This window comes from Labeo rohita, chromosome 9, assembly GCF_022985175.1.
Source record: "Labeo rohita strain BAU-BD-2019 chromosome 9, IGBB_LRoh.1.0, whole genome shotgun sequence".
Classification (NCBI taxonomy): domain Eukaryota; kingdom Metazoa; phylum Chordata; class Actinopteri; order Cypriniformes; family Cyprinidae; genus Labeo; species Labeo rohita.
The window spans coordinates 12,271,908-12,293,391 of record NC_066877.1 but is presented as its reverse complement, the minus strand read 5'-3'; the positions used below and the strand labels follow the sequence as shown (position 1 = coordinate 12,293,391).

Here is a 21,484-nt window from a genome sequence, read left to right as displayed (position 1 = left end):
GGCGCGGCAAGGCGTGAAACGTCACAGTCATCGGGTGAATGCTAGGGGGCGCCACCACCGGTACCTGCGGAGGGGTCACGAAGGGAGGTGCTGCGGGCGGACACATCTCCGGGCCCAAGGGGAGTCGAGAAACAGACACTACCTGGGGGTAGATAGGGGGTTGTGGGGGCAAAAAAGCAGCGTGGTGCTGTAGTATGGTGTGACGTATTGTGATGGAGCCAGAAGGCACGGAGGACGACAGGTGAACGGGATGGAGGACAGCAGATGACATGGGCAGATGTGGCCTGGGCAGGACAGATTTGAGCTTGGTGGGGAACACCTGCTGGTGTAGCACCTGTCCGTGGCTCTGGATCTGCAAGAGGCAGCGTCTCTCCATGCTGTCTGAGGGGGCCTGGAAAGATGGAGAGGGTTGGAACAGGCTGCTGGTGGTGTGGAAGCACTCTCTGCTTAACTTCTCCTCAGCCTGAATGCCTAGGTGAAATCTCGGCGGTGGGGTCTGAAGGCTGTGCTGACATGATTTGTCGTGAGTGGCTTTTTCAGTCCTCTGCAGGGCTAAATCTCTTACATCGAGTGGGCAGGCCTGAGCAGCCACTGAATACTTGTTACAGTTCTTTAAGGGGGTTTGTGCTGCTTTAGACTCGCTACTGTGGATGTTATTATTCTCCATTGTTGGCTCCTTCGAGAGCTTTGAATCTGTCTCCAGTAGAGTTAGACTGCCCTTGGTGCATGAAGCATTGATCTGAGAGGAGGAGCTCCGCTGCCAGTCACTGCTCTCCTCCACAGAATGACCCAGGGCACTGCTAATGGAAGTAAATGTCTGAGGATCAACCGCACCGCTCTCTCCATCATCAATACTGCATGAGATTTGGTCTGACCCATTCGAGCTGTCACACATGCCTTTTAAAACAAGGCATTTCATGCTCGACTCCTCTGCAGCCTTGTCCTGTTCTTCCAGAACGCTGTTCGTAACAACGTTGCATTCGCTTGCAAGGGATGGGGTTTGATCTTGGACGTGTGACCGCCTCTGTCTTTTCCTCCTAGTCCCATGCTCACAACAAGTAAGTTCTGTGCACCCATCAGAAATCTCTGCCAGTGACCGACAGGGGTCGTAAGACTGGTCTCCCTCGCTTAGAGAATCTGTATGTCTTCTTTTCGAAGTTGGTCCTTCACACGGTCCAGTCTCTGGTGATGGAGGCGTCTCTTCCCGACACTCTTCGGCTGCACTGGATCTCAGAGAGTGAGATGCGTCCTGGCTGGGGGAACACTGTCCTGTGGTCGTTAGCTCCCCTGCAGCTGGATTATCAGGCTTTTCCCTGCTGTTCCCAAGCACCTTCTCACCATCGGCACAGAACTCATCAGAGAGAATGATGCAGCCTGCTGAGCCGTTTACGTCGACTGCTGCCTCCTGCCTCCTGCCTCCCACCCCTTCCTCAACTACAGGAGCTGCGCTGCTGTCCTCAGCCTGATTTTGAGCTGATTGCTTTGACTTCTCTAATGGATGCACTTGCTGTGAAGTGGTGCCTCTAAATTGGCTATCAAGTCCTTCCACACACTCAGGTCGTCTGTGGAATTTCTTAGATTTCACCATATTGCTCTCTGTCTCCCGGTGTCTGTCTCTCCTCCTCTTCCGCCTCCTCCGCTTCCTTTTGCAGTGGCTCCTGTAATGACGTCGGTCCCTGGCCCGCAATTTCCTTTCGGCCCTCTTACTCACGTGGATCCAATCTTTGGAATGTCTACACCTGTCATGTGTTTTCAGCCTGACACAACTCTCGGTGTCACTTGAATACTGATAACACTTTCTGACCTTGCCTTCAGGTCCTTGGCTGGGACTCTTTCTGGGGCTGGCTGTGGATTCCTCAATGTGCTTGTCAGAGTGGCAGGATTTGAAACCTGAGCAGACAGATAATTCCTCATCAGTTTTGGGCTCAGTCATCTCCTGAGTGTCAGCAGACCTTCTAATCCGTGACCTCTTGAAGTCAAAATGGAGGGGGTTGCAACTGAAAGACAGGGATGGCTCTGTCCTTGTGAAGGTCACCATCTCCGAGGGCCACTGGAAGATGGTGTTACCGTCCCTGCTCAGGACAGAGAAGAAAGGCTGGCTGGGTTTTGTGAAAGGGTGAGGTGTCTTTGCAGTCGCATCCTCCACTTGCTCTTGTTGCTGAGGAGAATCGTTTTTAAGCGACACATCTGAGAAAGTCTTTTCTGGAGGCTCGCTGACGGTCGAGTGCCCCTCCTCTGTAATGCCGCTCTCCTCTACTGTCACATCCGCAGAGGTCTCAGGTTTACTTTCAGCAATGCTGCTTTTCAGACTCTCAACAGAGTCCTCAGAGTCGAGAACAATATCAGCCCTGTTTAAACTAAAAGGGGAAGTGTTTAAGAGAGAGACGGCGGGACTGGGCACATCCTCTGAGTATACGAGCAAAGCACACAAATCTGAGGCCGCTGACGAGGGGCTCTCCCTCACCACGGGTGTATCTGATGACCCCTGACTTCCGGCGCTGTCACTTTTTTGGAAGTGCTTGCCCTGCTGTGTGCCAGTGCTGTAAATTGCCTCCTCACAATTTAGTACTTTTTCTTCCGTGGGGGAGCCGGGGAGGTCAAGCTCGACAGGGGGTGCTCTGAGTCTTTGTCTACGGCTCCGCTCCATTGATCCCTCCTCCATGCTCTCACAGAAAACCGCCGCTGATGACTCAAGCTTAACAGATGCTTTCTTTGGAAAGGAAAAAGAGAATGCAATTTTGCGTCTGAAAGTTTGCTTTTTGGCCCTCCCATTGTATGGCCACGGTGACTGTTTACTGGCTAAACCACAGCCGCTGGAATGGATCTGAGTGCCTGGATCTTGAGCTGCACAGCTTTGGTTCTCTTCTTGAGTATCATCACAGCAAGACTCCCTGAAAGAACCTTCCACTGCCACCGTGGTAGATTTGAACATAGGACCACTTCCTGGGGCACTGTAGCAGAAAAGAGAAGAAGAGAAGAAAAAAGGTCCCACTTAATATTAGGTGTCTTTAAATATGATGTTCTTAATGAACTGATAGGTACAATGTACCTATTGTACAATGTACCACGTTCGCTGTCATTGAGGTGGTATATGTTTAAGGTTACAGGCAGGTTTGGTGGTATGTTTAATGTATGTTTGAGGGGTAAAGGTAGATTATAGATGTAATTACAGGACACTATTTTCATATAAGTACATATATACAAAATAAGCGCATTATATCAAATGATTAAAGGAGAAGTTCACTTTCAGAACAAAAATTGACAGATAATTTACTCACCCCCTTGTCATCCAACTTGTTTGGGTCTTACTTTCTTCAGTCGATAAGAAATTATGGTTCTTGAGGAAAAATAATCAGGAATTATCTCCATATAATGGACTTCAATGGTGTCCCAGGTGTGAACTTCCAAATGCAGTTAAAATGCAGTTTTAAATGACTCTAAATGATCCCAGCAGAGGAAGAAGGGTCTTATCTAGCAAAACGATCAGTCATTTTTGAAACAAATTGACAATTTATATACTTTTTAACCTCAAACGCTTATCTTGTCTAAGTCTTCATTTTTTTCTGGTTCAGTACGGTCAATACAGTTAGGGTATGCCTTCCCCAACTTCAAAAAAAAAAAGTATATAAATTATCAGTTTGTTTACAAAATGACCGATCGTTTCGCTAGATAAGAACCTGATAAGAACGATCTTGGCTGGGATCGTTCAGAGCAATTTGAAGCTGTATTTAAACAACATTTTGGAAGTTGAAATTTAGGGGCACCATTGAAGTCCTCTAAATTGAGAGCATTCCTGAAATGTTTTCCTTAAGAAACATAATTTCTTATCGACTGAAGAAAGAAAGACTTGAACATCTTGGATGACAAAGGGGTGAGTAAATTATCTGTACGTTTTTGTTCTGCAAATTAACTTCTCCTTTAATTTAAAAGGAAGTACAGAGTAGTCAAGGACACTTAATATAAAGTGGGTCTGAAACAAAAATGAAATGCATGTGCCAGGTTCATTTACACTTTTAACAAACCAGAAAGGGGCTGATAATGAGGATTAGACTTCACAGGGGAAACCTGATGATTGCGCCACGGTATCCAAGAAGACTTGAGATTAAAATAACATCTTGCTTGCTTAGAATGGAAGCAAGAGCATCTGATGTTTTGTACAAAGGAGTGAACAAGATCAATGTGACAGAGTCACAAAAAATCTTGATTTATTTTTTTAAATAGTGTTCTCCTTGATTCAAAGAACATTTCAGATGAAAAAAAAAGCTGATTTTCTGACTTTTAGACCCCACTCTATATATGTATACACTGGCACATTGTATATAAGTACGGAAATAACAATTTAACAAAACGTCCCCCACCATTGCACTTCTCTGCGTTGCTCAGCAAGCTCATGTAGGCGTCTGAGAGCTCTCTCCTGTTTCCTCTCGTCCTTCCTGGATTTGGAGGCCACGTTGCGGGCAAACTCTCTCTGCTTCAGTTCCTTCAGTCTCTGAGGAGGGACAAACAATATCTAATTCATTCACCTATCTCAGTGTGTCAACTACACCAAAGCAACAAAAAAGCTATTTGAATGATAATCCTCTTTGAGACCATGAATCTTTTTTTCCATGCTTTAACAACCTTTCATTATGAAGACTGGGTATCGCTGTGTATCGCACATTGAGGGATACACAGCAAAAAAGATTAAAAATCTCTTCAAGAGAGAAGGAAGGTAATTAAGGTGTTTGCAAACCAATGTTATGTTTCATCAAATCCATTTTCTGTGCAAATGAAAAGAAGCTGAGGATGAGGTTGCTAAACTCCATGAAATTGTCCTATTTATTTTAGATAAAACTCAGTGATGCTAATTTGCATTTGTTTCCTGGTCTGAAAGGCTTTGTGCTTTGAATGCGAGATTGATGGAAGCCGCCATGGCGTTCTGATGCTGGGGTAGTAAATGCATCTCAGGTAGTGGGATGTATCGATTAGGATTACGTCTGAACATACAGCGTCCACTTACGTTAAGTCAGTTAGATAATCTAAATTAACTCCCATTAATTATTCACGAGGATATGATATTTATGGACATTTAAAGACCACGCTCCTTTTGAAAGCACCAGACGTCTCCAAGCAACAACCAGCTCTAGAACAGTTATCACATCCAATTAATCCTGAAAGCTTTCATTCAATTATCCATTAATACTTGATGCTTAGCTTCAAGACAGATGACAAGCTCTTCTGAAAAGCATCTTTATAGCAGCGCAAACTTTGGGTTGTACTGTGGCGAGGCCAAGAGTAAAAACAGTGATGGTTTCTCCAGGCAGCCAAGAAGAGTCATCTGGCCCAGCATTATGCATTCCACTCAGGTTGCACAGTTATACACAGTTCAGTGGCGCTGTAACCTCTCCGATTTGAGAAGGCTTCAGTGATTGCATTTACCGTGGCTGGGGCTCATAGTCAGGGGAATGCGAGGCGGTCACATCAGATATAATTTTGTCATGTTAAAGGGCCGCTCAGTGTGGAGTGGGCACATCAGGGTAACTAGTTTGATCCCATCAGGATAGGGTCTCTTTGTGCACCTGCCCTCTATCCTTCAGCGCCTATCTTGTCGCTCTCTGCTGGCACAGTATGGGCAAACTCAGGCCTGATGCACTGCGCCGGTTCGCTGTCAGGCAGCCTTGCAGAAAATAGCAAACAGGTTGGCGTGGGCTATATTTATTTGACTCTCAGGTGCATTTCTTGGAGCGGTTCTTCATTGATTGTTAATGTATTTGTCGAGAGAAGCTCTGGAACGAGCCGTTAATGCATGTAGCCTGTATTTCACATGACTGGATGTGGTTACATCATTTATAGTAGGATGCAGCCCTGATACGAGGGAGCCAATGCCCGGTGAAATCCTTTCATGTACAGTGGGGGCAGACATGACTGACAGGCCACTTGAGAATGAATGAAAATTTTAACACAGTAATTTTCTGACCGGACATGTATTCTTAATTAAAAGCAACACTGAGACCAGTCAGACAGTGAAGGCTTGGCAGTGATGATTCATACACTGACAGGAACACCAGGCTTTTCTGTAGCTCTGGGCTTCCTGTGGGGCCGCGAGTCTCCCGTACTCCATTATATTCTCAGCAGACATGCTCTGCCAGGTCCTGAGGGTTGCTGGGAAATCGTGCTATTCATCCATCAACCCCATTCGCTGGGAAGCTGAATGGTAGCGTGCGCCCGTGCTGTAGAATAGTTGAACTGTGCAGATAGGAGGCCATGTGATAAACACATCTGAATGACACAAGCTAGCAAGTGTAGCACCCATATCAGAGCGCAAGGGGGGAGTGGCTTTTTCCTTCACAATCCGTTCATTTCGCTCCTTTTGCTGTGTTCAATAGCAAGGTCATGGGTGGAGGGTTTGTAGATGGTGTTCAGTCAATAGTTCAGTGAGCCTTGTTATTGACAGCGCAGCAGGCCCCGGAGACTTCATGCATTTAGTTTCTGAGTGAGTCAGAGCACAGGGGTCAGGGCCGATATCAAACAGCAGGACAAGTGGTGGAATTAAAGCTTTAACTTGCTATTAAAGGTTACACTGCTATTTTTGGACGCTTGCGGTTTTTAAATCAACATATACCAAGAAACTGCACTGAAGTTATGATACGTTTGTTTGCTGCAGAATATCTCAGAACTGAAGAATCCAATTTTCTGAATTGTAATTGAAACAAATTTAACAAATAGGCGATGCATTTTGGGAAATGGAGTGATCTTCCACCCTGTTTACCTACATTTTGATTTTGGTCAATTAACTTTGGAATGATGGTGCCTATGATCTGTTTCCTAACTAGTACTATCTCTTACAATATCAAAATGTGATATTTAGTGCTGGATATCGAGTTTGTTAGTCGGCAACAACTGAATTGCCTTGATACCATCAACAACGACAATTTCTTGTTGTCCTGTACCAAAGATACCTATGGGGTTTAATCTTTTTGCCATCTTTAACGCCAACAAGCACGCAGCATGCTTGATGTGCCTAAATCAAGTGCTGGTGATCAGCTCTAGTGAGGCATCAGAGAGAAACACGTATGCTAGTTACGCCCAGAGACATGGTTCAAACGTCAGGCTGTAGTGTGTAAGCGTCCAAACCCTCATAGACGTAGGGCTATGTTTACACTAGTGTGTTTTTGGTTTAAAATGGCATTTCAAATTGAAAACGATCCTCATCCATACTAGCATTTCAGAAAATATCTCTGTCAACACTACATGAAGAAAACATGTTACGTGACCATTCAAGTAAATTTCTAAGATTTATACTATGCTTTTACCCAAAACTTACTTTAAACCACCATTGAGTGTTTGTAATAACTTCAGATTGCGATCTATTGTGTGTTTTGGCCATATAATGTTGCTGAAATATGGTATTTGTAGCCTTTCATATCAAACTAATCGCTCCACCTGCTTAGCATTTCTCATGTAAACACCCTGTATTGTTATGAAAATAGAATCATGAAAATCACACACAAATTATATACTGATGTAATCGTGAAGCTGAATCATTAGCTGAATGTTTCATCCGTAGAAATGTTTTCCTGGGTTTCTTTTGTATAAAACTGAACACGGAGTGTAATGGACGTCCGTCATCAGAGACAGGGTTATTAACGCGCAATATGATTGACATATGAGTAGAGCAAATGAGTAGACAAATGACTTTCCTCTGAGTCAGAACAGCAATCGAGAAAGAGAAAACACAAGCAGACATTGCTGGAAGTAGCTAATGCTCATCAGTTAATCAGAGGAAAATTAATAGAAATGAGGATTCTGTCTGAGCCATGCGGTTTAAAATGAAAACGCACTAGTTTAAAAGATGTGGAAACTAAAATATATTTGAAGTTTATTAAAACTATTTGCACTGATTTATTGTCTTGGTTACATTTAATTCATTTGTGCAGTGGCTAAGGAAATGAGTCTTTGAGTCTGTAAAAACTAGGGCTGCCCTCGACTAAAGATTTTTCTGATCGACTAGTAGTTGTTCATTTTAAGCATTAGTCGTCTTTTAGTCACACATTAATTAATAAATCATAATAATGAGCCTTTAATTGCCTACATAGCCTAATATGCGCTCAAGCGCATGCAAAAAAAAAAAGCTTGCCACAGCGCACCGGCAGATATAATAATTTAAATGTGTCAAGGAAAAACAGCAAGGAGATTTTATTCATTTATTGATAAACTAGTGCTTTCTTTGTTTTCGGCTTAAGAGATAAAGTCGGGGACACTGACTCTCATCTCCATAGTAGAGGATGTGCCTTTACGTATGTTTCATACGGATTACATAATCTGAGAATATTTGTTTTCTCTTTGAATTGGTTCATTTAAAAGTAGACATCTCACTCTCTATAGATATATTTTTAATGTCTGTAAGGCAAGTATACACAGTTTCGAAGTTTCACACTCAAGTTCACAGAGACCGAGATGGCAGAAAGTGCATACTGTTTGCTTTCATTATTTTACAAAAGCACAATGTTTTGTTGTTATTCTGAGTGCACGCAAATAAACGAAGAGTCTTTACAGATTCTAAAAATGTATTATTCTTGTCTGTATGACCAAAAATGTGCCTCCCTCTGTCATGCAGTGAGTGCGCTACTATTCAGCTTTCACACTCCACACAGACACTTGAATAGCACACATATTTCTAGGTTAACATTAAATTTAGCAGCCATGTAAAGTTGCTACTACTTACATATTTCAGATGAAAAGCCATATTTGAGGTCGATGAATGATAGATGAGCGTTTGAACATTGTCCTGCCCAATGAATTACCACATGGACCAGTCGTTAACGATCTGTCCGTCACGGACTGCGTGACTTTACCACTTCTTGTGGAATATTTTTTTCTGCAACTAAGCGACTAATAAAATTTTGGTCGGCCAAGTCTCTTAGTTGACTATTAGGGGTAGCCCTAGTAAAAACCATAGATTTTTGAGGTATCATTCAGGAATGCCCTGATAGCACACAAACATCATAGAGACGTCTATTTGATGTCTGCATTTACATCTGTAAGATGTATTTTTTGGAGTGTTTCTTGTCAGATGTCAAATATATGTTTATTAGATGTCTTTAAGATGTTTATGATTTATAATGTATGTATAACAGACATATACAGATGTCTGTCAGATGTTTGTACACAGCAAATGGTTTCCAGATCAACCAATCTTTAACAGACATCTTGCAGACGTACGTGTGCCATCTGAGCGATATTGATATAGTTTTGAACGATACCCAACCCTACAGTGATAACGTTCAATTGCCTCAATGGATCTGGTTACTGACGAGACCAAAAGCTTTCCAGCTGAGCTATTCGCAGCAAAACTTCATGGATGTTGGTTGTATGGCTTAATGAATTTGCTGGGCTTAAGAACAGGTCAACAAAACCAGCACTCAAACTTGTTTATGCAGCATGCTGCTGGGAAATAGATTTAACACTGTCCTGAGAAAAGGGGATAAACAACGGGAACAAACAACAACAAAGCACTCAGACTTGCAATTGTCCTGCCTGCTTTTGATCTATGGCCTTCTAAATTAAAACTCCATAAGACCACCACCACTCCTCTGACCCTATGGCGAAGGGAAAGCCATTCGTCTTGTGCCATACATGTGTGCTACAAAATCCATTTGTTGTCATCTTTTAAAACACTCTATTATTGCTGTGCATTGCATCAGTGGAAGTCTCAAGGGGCCGACAACAAGCCCATTACCTGCTTGTGAGCATGGTCATACGAGTTGATGTGGTTGTCAAACTCTTGATGCTTATAATACTGTTTGTCACACAGCTGACAGTAGAAGTTGGCCTTGAGGTCCTCCAGGGCTTTGGCCAAGGTTTTCTCCTTCTCAGCATAATCCTGAAACAAAAGGAAACAGCATAATCCATCAGGATAATAGCTTACAAGTTGTTTAAAAATGTTTTATGAAATCACATCATTTAGAGCGACACTCTTTGTCATGTAATGTCCTTCATGAAGTCCTCGATTTGAGACACAGATGTTTTTAGTGCTTTTTCGTTGGCCCCAAATATACTAAAAAGAAACAAGTTGATAAGGAAAACCATTATACAAGACACAGAACTAGGTATCACAAATATATAAGAAACAAATATTGGTAGAAAAATGTATGTATACAGTACACATGTTGCTGTCATATTGATATATATTCATAATTTGTGAGGGTGAATATTTGTGGTGCTCTTCTTTGAAAATGATGCTCATAAAACCAAACTCAGCTCCCATGATGCCATCCTCATTTTCTTCCTTTTCTTTAATACTCTTTATTAAATATTGATTTACAACAAATCTTAGATGGGAATACTTTCACCGGGGGGCAGATTGTATTTCAAATCTAATTTCTTTAAAGCTCTTGATATATGGAAACGTGCAGATTTAAAAACAAGATGCAAAAAAAACCCCTCAACTCCCAAAAGGTCTCCAATCCAAATGACCGCAGGGGAAGAGGAAAAGCAGTTGCATTTTAATTGGAATCAGTTTACCATAAAACCCATCGCAGAGTCAAACGTGAGCCTGTCACTTCTGTGAAGAACTGCACACAGAGGAGGACTAGTAAATCAGCCAAGGATGATTAAGTCAACTATCAAACTTGTCAACCAGAATGAGATAGCCAATAAATGATATACGATTGTCATCATCACTCAAAGCTGACAAACATATGCCTGGTGTTATTACTGACATGATTGTGAGCATTTCACAACTGCATCAAACCCATTAGACTGAGAGACAGGAAAGCCCGGCCCATTCAAATGATCCAATGCCTTGTGAAAATAGTCTGTCTCTCACTTATCTTAGGTGAGAATACGCTGCTGCTAAACATTCATCTGTGATATGCAAAAATAATAACATCCCTCTTACTCACTCCCACTGCGAGGCAGCATGAAACAATTGCCGTGTAATTGTATTTAATAAGTGGCTAGCTTACAGGTAATGAAAACTGAATCGCTTGATTAGCTGGATGTGCTAGGAAAAGTGACCCTTATTTTCTTTTGCTCAATAGCACTGAAATATTAGACCAAAATCACTCACTCTCTATCAGGAAATGGTTATGCCTTTTGGGAAAATCCTTTCGTGAGCATCTGTGCTGGTGTGAAGCACACTGATGTTTTTATAGACTTATTAGCAACCCGCTGCATCTCAAGAAAACGTCAAGAGAGTTTTCAAAAAAAAAAAAAAAAAAAGTTGACTTTGACAACTTTTCTACTTGAAAGTGTTAGGGAGCAAAATTAAACAACAGAGTTAATATGTGGAAAGAAGAAAAAACACAAAAAGCGAATGACGTGGTGTGAAGCTGTGAACTCATTTACACAGCAGATAGATCTAATCACTGCATGGGGGAAAGCAGCCACTTAACAACAACTTTGTTTCAAGCTGAGAAATACCCCATACCTCTCTGTTCCTTTCAATATTTCAAAATAGAATGAGGTTGTTCTCAAGGGTATGTGACCATAGGCAAAAAAAAAAAAAAAAACTAATAAAAACAAACAAACAAACAAAAAAGATTTTTAGTCGTAAAAGACAAACAACACTATTACTCTTTCACACTTACAATACAATACTTAGTATTAAATTACTGCACATAATGTATCTCCCACTGTTTATATGAACAAAACAGATACCTGAAATCATGCAGAGGGTTGATAAGAAGTGTGCTATTACTTTTCTTATCTGACTACAGTTGTCTGACTACGATTTTTGCCTGGCAGACAATAAAACAACCAAAAAAACCCATAAACTTGCATTGAAGGCAGGGTCAAAGCCATATCTAGTCACCAGGTTATCACAAAAATTTGGGGGTGGGTTCAAAGCCCACGTAGCAACAGCCTATAGCAGCCACCCTTCATGTCAAAGGGATAGTTAACGCAAAAATTCAAATTCTGTCATTAATTACTCACCCTCGTGTCGTTCTAAACCCGTAAGACCTTTGTACATCTTTGGAACACAAATGAAGAAATCAGAGAGTCTTCTGACCCTGCATAGACAGCAACGCAACTGACACATTCAAGGCCCAGGCAAGTAGTAAGAACATTGTTACAATACACTCTTAAAAATAGGTTCTTTACGGCATTGATGGTTACATAAAGAACCTTGATTATCCATGGAAACTTTCAAATGCAGAAAAGGTTCTTTATAGTGGAAAAAGGTTTATAGAGGTCATCAGATGCAAAACTCACTTTCACATGTTGTTTGAACATAAATGTGCGTTGGCAGTGTGTGTACATAACCACCTTATAATGCTAAAAATCCACCCAGTGGTTTTTTTTTTATCTTTATAAGTAATATCCCCTTTTTCAAATGAAGCCATTCTCTTGTTGGTGTGATGTCACACAGACCAAGGCCGCTTCCATGATAGTTGATTGACATGGTCGTCTTACCTTAGACCCACCCTTGTAACAGTCTGACCGCCATTGTGTCGACTTCGGTGTAGGAGAAGACAAGAATAACTCCGACTGAGCGACTGCGATGTGATGTAATAATGAACATAGCTTTTACTCCTGACATCTGAGCCACTGAAGATGCAAAGGATTAAGGTTACTTTCATTTTAGAAGGAAATGCGCCTGGCCAGCTACATAAATGCGTATATAATTGCGCGAATAATTTGTGATCCAGCTTCACCTACAGAAGTGAGCATAAGGGTTTTTATGCATCTTTGCAAATTGCCTTTCTTAATAATGTGCTAGTTAGCCAGTTTTATGGCTAAACGTGACTAGGGTAAACATTGCGGCTCATCACCTCACAGTAGAGAGGGGTGGGGTGGGCAGAGCTCATTAGCATTTAAAGGCAAATGCACTAAAACAGTTTTCAAAAGAACTAATTATGACTATGTAAAAAGGGTGTTGTTTTACTCTACCACTGAGAAATTTTAACCAAAGTATGTTATACACTTCTCATTAAGATCCTAAAGAATCATAACAACTTGTGACAAATGGGCATCCGATAACCCTTTTAAAATGGTTCATTTAAGAACTCTTCACTGTAAGGTTAATTGGGAAACCAAAAATGGTTCTTCTATGGCATCACTGTAAAATCACCTCTTTGAATCCTTTATTTTTAAGAGTGTGGTCCATGTGAAATCAGTGGTTCAACCGTAATTTTATGAAGCTATTAGAATACTTAGAAAGCTCAAAAAGTCAGAAAGCTCTTGTATCTTAATTTATGTTTTGAAGATGAACAAAGGTCTTACAGTTTTGGAACGACGATGAGTAATTAATGACAGAATTTTCATTTTTTGGGTGAACTATCCCTTTAAGAGCTTATTTGACAAACTAAAAGATCTATGTCACACCCGTGTGGACTGTTTTTGTGGTTTTCCCTATGTATGCCCTTATTTGGTCTTTCCTGTTCTGCTTTCAGTTGTTACGTCATTGTTTAATCGGTTACACCTGTCCTTCATCTGATTGGTCTGTGTATTTAAGTTTGGTTGTGTTCCCCGTTTCGTGTTCGGTTATTGTTCGGTTATTGTTATTGATTCCCTGCTGTTCCTGTCCGTTCCTGTTCCTTGTGTGGATTGTTCAATAAAAGTGCATGTTCCAGATTCTCCTCATCCCTACTCCTCATTCCCCGCATACGACGCCATGACAGTCTACCTTTAATGTAACTTAATGTCTTAAAGAAACAAAATTAGATAATTCACTTGTAAGACTATTCTAAGCTTTTTTCTTAGCCACCACAGAACACCCTAAACTGCATAGCAACACCTTGTGAACAGTAAATAAAAAATAAATTTTGTGGGTAGAATTAATTCTTTTTTTTTTTTCTTTTTTTTTGTGACTAAACTAATAAGAGAGGACTACATTAAAACACCAGCTGCTTGCATTATAAGTATTATTTTGCACTGGCACTTGAGTCGCACAGCACCAGTCTTGTTTTCTGTAGGCCATGCACAAAATCAACAATCAATCAATTCTTTCTAGCACTTTAAATACTGTTGTGACTCCTGTGTAAGTGATTGCAGACTGTGCATTATAAAATTGGCGTGTAAACGCACCTTTTCGTGGTGTATTTGTCACCTCAGATGCCCTAAGCACAAAACTGAAACTCCACTCTCAGCTCATGATTTCAGCAGCCTGGGTGTTAAGGTGCAGTGGATGGGGAAATAAAGATCGTCCCCAGTCTTTTAAACGCAGAATCTAATGCAGGAATAATTAATGCGGGCCACATTTAGAAACATTTTGCAAACTAAACATTTGCCTTTTGTTTAATATTTGTAGCAGCAGACTTGTTCAATCTGGCATTCCATTAAAACATCAAAAGACAAGGGTATTTACATACAGTGGATTACCGCCTGACTTAAAACAAATCCTGCGATGGGTTGACACACAGGGGGTGTTCATATAAATAGCACACTTCTGAAGCATCACAATGCATCTCCAAAATCTGAAGCGATACTTAACACGGCTTCTCTTTTTTACCGAACATCAAGCACGAGAACACGAACCGTCAAGGATCAAGTGGCCCTTCATGCGTTTATGGGACTGCCTAACAAGGTCAACCACAAGGGTGGGAACCACAAAGACACCTCACATCAGAAATTTATTGAAACATAAAGACAAAATATGATTGACATGAGTGGTGATCAGAGAGACTGTGATTGCTCTTTTTATAGCACACCTGGGTTATGAGAGATGTCTTTTATGTGGCGCAGAAAGGGGGCAATTTCTCAGCAGAGGGTTGAAAGAGCGTATTTTGGTGCAAATAGAGAAAATGAAGATGGTCCTTCACAGAATCGTATCGAGTGATTCATGAATTAAACAGTAAATTAAACCCTGTCTCAAATAACATTAATTAAAAACAACATGTTGATTAATTAATGCACATTTCCAGAAGCCTTAGAACAATATCTAGTCAAGAAAATCAAAAATTCAATTTCATCAGGGATCATTTTATTTTTACAGATTCTCGCATAATTTATGAGGAAATAGAAAATATTAACTTTGCATATTGCTCACGGGCAAATCGGCTGTAAATCTCATGCATATTTTCAGCCTGTTCTAGCGAAGACTCGACTGTCTTTTATAATAACCAGCAGCGATGGCAACACTTGTCACAAATCACAGAGATGAGAGCTGCTTCATACTAACAAACACCAAACACCAGTATTCAGTCTGACCTGAGGTGAAACTGTCACAATTATGTCATAAGCACAGCAACAAGTGACTGCCCATTTTATATAAATATCAAGGTCTTTTAATACTACTACTAATAATAATTTATATTTTTATACAATATTGCTTTTTAAAAATAACAATAATTGCAATAATATCTATTATTATTATTATTATTAATAATAATAATAAAATATAATATACAATAAATCTTAAAAGTACTGTAAGCAGAGTCAGTTGAACCATTTTAACAGTCATCATTTTTAAATACATTTTGACTGGGTGCAAGAAGCCAATCCTACTGGAGGTCATGTAAAAATGATGATGATAATAATAATAATAATAATAATAATAATAATAATAATAATAATAATAATAATAATAATAATAATGTTATATAATATTAGGCAGAGTCAGTTGAACAATTGTAAACTAAATTTGAAACTGGGAGCAAGAAGCAATCCTACCGGAAGCATTAAAAAACAAATAAACATAAAATAATAATAATAATAATAATAATAATCAACTATATTTTCATACAAAATTACTTTTTATTAATAACAATCATTACAATATTTTATTGTTATTATTATTATTATTATTATTATTAATAAAATATAATATACAATAAATCTTAAAAGTACTGTAGGTAGAGTCAGTTGAACAATTTTAACAGTCATCATTTTTAAATAAATTTTGACCTGGTGCAAGAAGCCAATCCTACTGGAGGTCATATAAAAAAATAAATAATAAAAGAATAAAATAAAATAAAATAAAATAAAATAAAATAAAATAAATAAATAAATAAATAAATAAATAATAATAAGTAGAGTCAGTTGAACAATTGTAAGACTTAAAATTTTAAAACTAAATTTTGACTGGGTGCAAGATGCCAATCATTAAAAGCCAAGCATTAAAAAAACAAACATAAAATAATAATAATAATAATCAACTATATTTTCATACAATATTACGTTTTAATAATACCAATTATTACAATATTTTATTATTATTATTAGTAGTAGTAGTAGTATTCAAATATAATAAACAATAAATCTTAAAAGCACTTAAAGCAGAGTCAGTTAAACAATTTTAACAGACTTAAAACAAAATTTTGACTGGGTGCAAAAAGCCAGTCCTACCAGAGATGACGATAATAATAATAATAATAATAATAATAATAATAATAATAATAATAATAATAATAATAATAATCTACATTGTCGTACAATATTACTTTTTAATAATAATAAATAAATAATTAAATATTAATTAAAATTAATATACAATAAATCTTAAAAGTACTGTAAAGCAGAGTCCATTTAACAATTTTAACAGTCTTATCATTTTAAAACAAAATTATAACTGGGTGCAAGATAACCTGACTAACATTAAAAATGCTGTAGGATAAGATTATTGCATATGGCTCCTTTAAATATGACATTACATTTTATTACTGCCTCTAATTACATTGTTCTGTGTGTTTAAACAGTGTCAATTATCAAAGAACCCAGAACGATTCAATTCTTGATTATCACATTTCCTCATTCCCGTCTTTTTGAATTAAAATTCTAATTAAAATATACACTGTGTACACACTCTGTTCCACTTCAAGGTACAGCAAACAGGGGAAAACCACAACACCGACTCTGCTGGCTGGCGGAACCGTAGCGTAAATGTATTTTGACATGATCCGCTTGTTTCCGCCCACTCAAGTAGTTTTTTAGAGGAGTAATTTTACTCTTCCTCGAGCGGATCGGTTGTGATGGAGCATTGACTGTACTCTTCTCAATACACACTCCTCTAATAGCACACAACTCACTACCTCTTCTACAGTTTATAGACGAGACAACGCAGGGTTCGAGCCACACTTCACGCCAATGCGAGGTAAAGCCATTTTCACTAACTGCACGCTCTGACTTTGAAGCGGCGTAATAACCCAACAGGCTCCAGTCTTAATAATGATGCAGTGGCATTTTACGCTGAAGACTGCGGGAGAGCGAGATCTCTCCGAGCAGACACTTACATCTCGCCTGTTGTGATTAATTGTATCCCTTCTGGTGGGATTCCTGTTGGCTGTTGTTTCTAAATTGCTGACACACACAGAATCTATCTCCATTATTGACTGAAGAGTCTCCTCTAGAGGGCATGATGGGAGCTCCTGCATTTGTCTACGGCTCTCGCTGCTGTAATGCGCTCTTCCGACGACCACCTGATTACGACACGTAATTGTATGAGGATTAAGAAAAAGTGTTGTGGGTGTCTAGGGAACAACACATTTGATAAGATTTGAGCTAACGCAATTTTCCACCAATAGCAACACATGCACTGCTCCTATAACAATCACGTAAGTGCACTACAAATCTGGTTGAATACCAGAATGAAAATATAATCAGCATGCACTCATGATTTGTCGATTGGAGTTTTAACTAGGAAATCAGCTGAACCATCAACTTGCATTTTAAATAGATGGTGAAGCAAGTCACGCAACTGACCGTTTCCCCAGGCTTGAGTAAATCATGAGATTCTTGAACCTTGTATATTGTAACTTGACTATCTTGGAATACATTTATTCTATTAAGGGTGAGGAGGGTACATCAGCTTCATTTAGCATAGGGCTTCAAAACAGCCCTCAGCTGTGTTTTGTCATGGGATGCACTTTATATCATGCCGTTACTGCTGAATAAACATTGCTGAGGGGATGTACAGTATGGCATACTGTATAGCAGTGCATATTGCTCTGAATACCATTCATATTCATAAGCTGCAAGTTCAGTATGCTGTGAATGCATAAACAAACACAGGGTGCTATTTTCACTTTTGTATGTATATTTTATCCTGTTTTTATTACAAAGATTAAGATGTAGGTTTAGAATTAGATTAACTATCAACAATAAATAAAAATTAATAAAAACTTTTCAGTTGTGTGGTAGATAGTGGATGAACTTGTGGGAGGACAAAGACAAATACATTTTAATTTTAACAACTTTTGACTAATGTTTCAGCAACCTTGAGACTCCCTGTAAAATCAGTATTCATAATCAGTATTTTTGCATTGTTTTCCGTGAAGAAAATATGTAAACATAATTAAAAATAGATCAACGTAACAGCAAATTTACCAGCAAATTAAGGTTTTCATTTATTTATTTTTTCTAAGTCCACTGGCAAATAGTTTTCTTGTTTTAATCATAAATCTAACAAGACTTAATGAGGTTTATGTAACAATCTAAACATCAATAGGGTTAAAAAAAAAAAAGAGTTCACTTTTGTATGTATGTTTCGAACTGTTTTTATTAGAAAGATTAAGATTTTGAATTAGATTAACTATCAACAATTTAAAAAAATAAATAAATAAATAAAAATCAGTTGTTTGGTACGTGTGGGAGGACAAAGGCAGATATTGAGCTCAAAAGATGATTTCCATTTTAACCAGTTTTTGACTCATGTTTTAATAACCTTGAGAGTCCCTGAAAAATCATTTTCTTAATTAATATTTTTGCATTGTTTTCTAATTAAAAAAAAAGTAAACATCATTAAAAAAGGATTTAATGTAAAAGCAAATTTACCAGACAAAATAAGGCATTTTTCTTACTCTACTGACAAAAATATATATATATTTTTTTTAAATCATAAATCTAACAAGGCTTAATGAGGTTTATTCAAAAAGCTAAATGACAATAAATTAATTACAATCCACAATAAATAAAACTGTCAAGAATTTCTTGGGAAATAAAATAAAATAAAATAAAATAAAATAAAATAAAATAAAATAAAATAAAAAATAAAATAAAATAAAATAAAATAAAATAAAATAAAATAAAATAAAATAAAATAAAATAAAATAAAAAATAAAATAAAATAAAATAAAATAAAATAAAACAAACCTTGAAACTCCCTAAAATATAATTTTCTTAATCAGTATTTTTGCATTGTTTTCGAATAAAAAAATATCTAAACATTATTTAAAAAAAAAGAAGAAGATTAATATAAAAGCAAATTTACCCAGCAAATTAAGGTTTTCATTTAATTTTAATTTTCTTAGTCCACTGGCAAATATTTTTCTTGTTTTAATCATAAATATAACAAGGCTTAATGAGGTTTATGCAAAAAGCTAAATGCAAATGGAGAAAGAAAAATAAAAATGAGATAATTTTTTCTTCATATTTTTATTAGAAAAATTAAGATGTAAGATTAGAATTTGTTTAACTATCAACAATAAATAAAATAAAAAATTCCTTGAAAAAAAAAAAATGGGATGACAAAGTCAGATACTAAGCTCAAACAATAATATCAATTTTATTTTATTTTTTATTTTTGGACTAATGTTTCAGTAACCTTGAGACTTTCTGAAACATTTTTTAAATCAGAATTATTGCATTGTTTTCCAATTTAAAAAAATCTCTAAACATCACTAAAAAAGATCAATGTAAAAGCATTCATTTCATAATTTTTTCCTACTCCACTGGCAAATAGTTTTAAATCTAACAAGACTTCATGAGGTTTATGCAAAAAGCGAAATGCCAATAGAGTAAGAAAAAAAAAATGAATTCACTTTTGTATGTATGTTTCTTTCTGTTTTTATTAGAAAGATTAAGATGTAGATTTAGAATTAAAAATAAATATAAAAATAAAAATAAATCAATAACTGATCAAAGAAACAAACAAATAAATCCGGCTGTTTGGTAGATAATTGATGGACTTGTGTGGGGAAAAAGACAGATACTGAGCTTAAAAGGTGATTTTCATTTTAACAATAATGATCAGTATTTTTGCCATGTTTTCCAAAAAAAAAAAAAATAATAATAATAATCTAAACGTCATTAAAAAATAAGATCAAGGTAAAAGCTAATTTACCTGACAAATTAAGGCTTTCATTTATTTATTTCGTTGTCCACTGGCAAATAGTTTTCTTGTTTTAATCAGGAATCTAACAAGGCTTAATGAGGTTTATGCAAAAAGCTAAATGCCAATGAGGTAAGAAAAATAAAAAAGAATTCAAAATGCATCTTGTTCTAAGAGACAACAATACAAAAAGGAGTCAGAAAATGGTCTTTTGCAGAATTGGAAAACATTGTTATGATCTGTCCCTGCTAAATTAAATCTCTTCATCACATTATGCGCACACTGTATTCATTGAGCGCAATACTCCATTCTACAACCCTGTACAATAGTTCGCTATTCATGCAGCGCTTTTAAAAACCATGTATTTGTTGGGTTTTACACCAATTTCCAAACACATTTCAACCATCATTTTTGCTTCTAGTAGTTGCAGAGAGTGGGCTGTAATTGGAGGCTGCGTAGACTGTAGACACAAAGCCTGGAGAGAGAAGAATCCCCGAAGACCAGAGTAAACGCTAAGTTGACTGGGACAAGGCCGATTTAGGTGCTAGATGAGAAATTCAGCCTTACACTCTCGGTTTATACATCAGGGATCTCGAAGTGTCTCATGTGAGGTTTTGTACCAAAGTGATCTGCATTACAATTTGGCCTCTATAAGCGCTAGCCCCCCGGCCGGTACTGGGAGAGGATGTAGTTGAATTAAGACAAGAGAGGAGAGGGAGATCACACACGCACACACACTTACACGCAGGGCTGAGTTAAAAGCTGGTTTCCATCCGCTTTGTGCCTGTGGATTTGGGCCAGGGAGTAAAAAGAAGAATTCTCTTGTAAAGACTACGATCAAATGCCCTTGACTTGCAGCTGCAATTCCTACAGGGAAGTTGCATTGACAAGGTAAAAAAGTAAGAAAGAAACACAAAAAAAAGAGAGAGAGAGAGAGGGTGTGGGACTACGCTGACAAGCAGTCAGTGGAGATGTGCCTTCGTTTGACAGCTGCTAATTTTCCTAAGGTTGCCCTCCTATTGTGAGGGAGGGAGAGATGTGATAATTATCATCTGCAATCAACTGAGGTTATGAAGGGAACGGCGTATGTTTTTCTTTGGCTTTTCAGAGACACGACACGGGAGCTTGGATAAATCACAGGGAGCATGCAGCAATTAGAGGGACGTTTTTCTGCTTGATGAAGCTGAGCTTGATAAGCCTTTCCCAAATGTCTCAAAAAAAAAAAAAAAAGATGCAGCTGTAGTCAGGTGCTGTGAAACTTGTATCTGAAGAGAGAAGACTGAGAGCTAATGCAACCTGTCAAAAATAGGAAACATGCTCAAAGACATGATTCGAACTACACATGATTCCCTTTCATCCCTAACAGGTAATATTCGGCTTGTATTGATCCTTTGTGCGCTGAATATTGATCTGCGGCGTGCCTGGGAAATCAAAGTCATCTCATGCATACATATTCATTTCATGCATGCATATTCATCTTAAGCATACATATTCATAAATAATTACATGAAGGTA

General features: G+C 38.0%; 1 protein-coding gene across 1 annotated transcript in view; it reads right to left on the bottom strand.

Moving 5' to 3' along the window:
- Positions 1-21,484, bottom strand: part of znf804a (zinc finger protein 804A) — a 76,642-nt gene that overhangs the window by 2,448 nt on the left and 52,710 nt on the right. Inside the window, 3 exon segments of the mRNA XM_051119398.1 lie at positions 2-2,951; positions 4,359-4,489; positions 9,719-9,862. Of these exon segments, the coding sequence (XP_050975355.1) occupies positions 2-2,951; positions 4,359-4,489; positions 9,719-9,862 (3,225 nt within the window).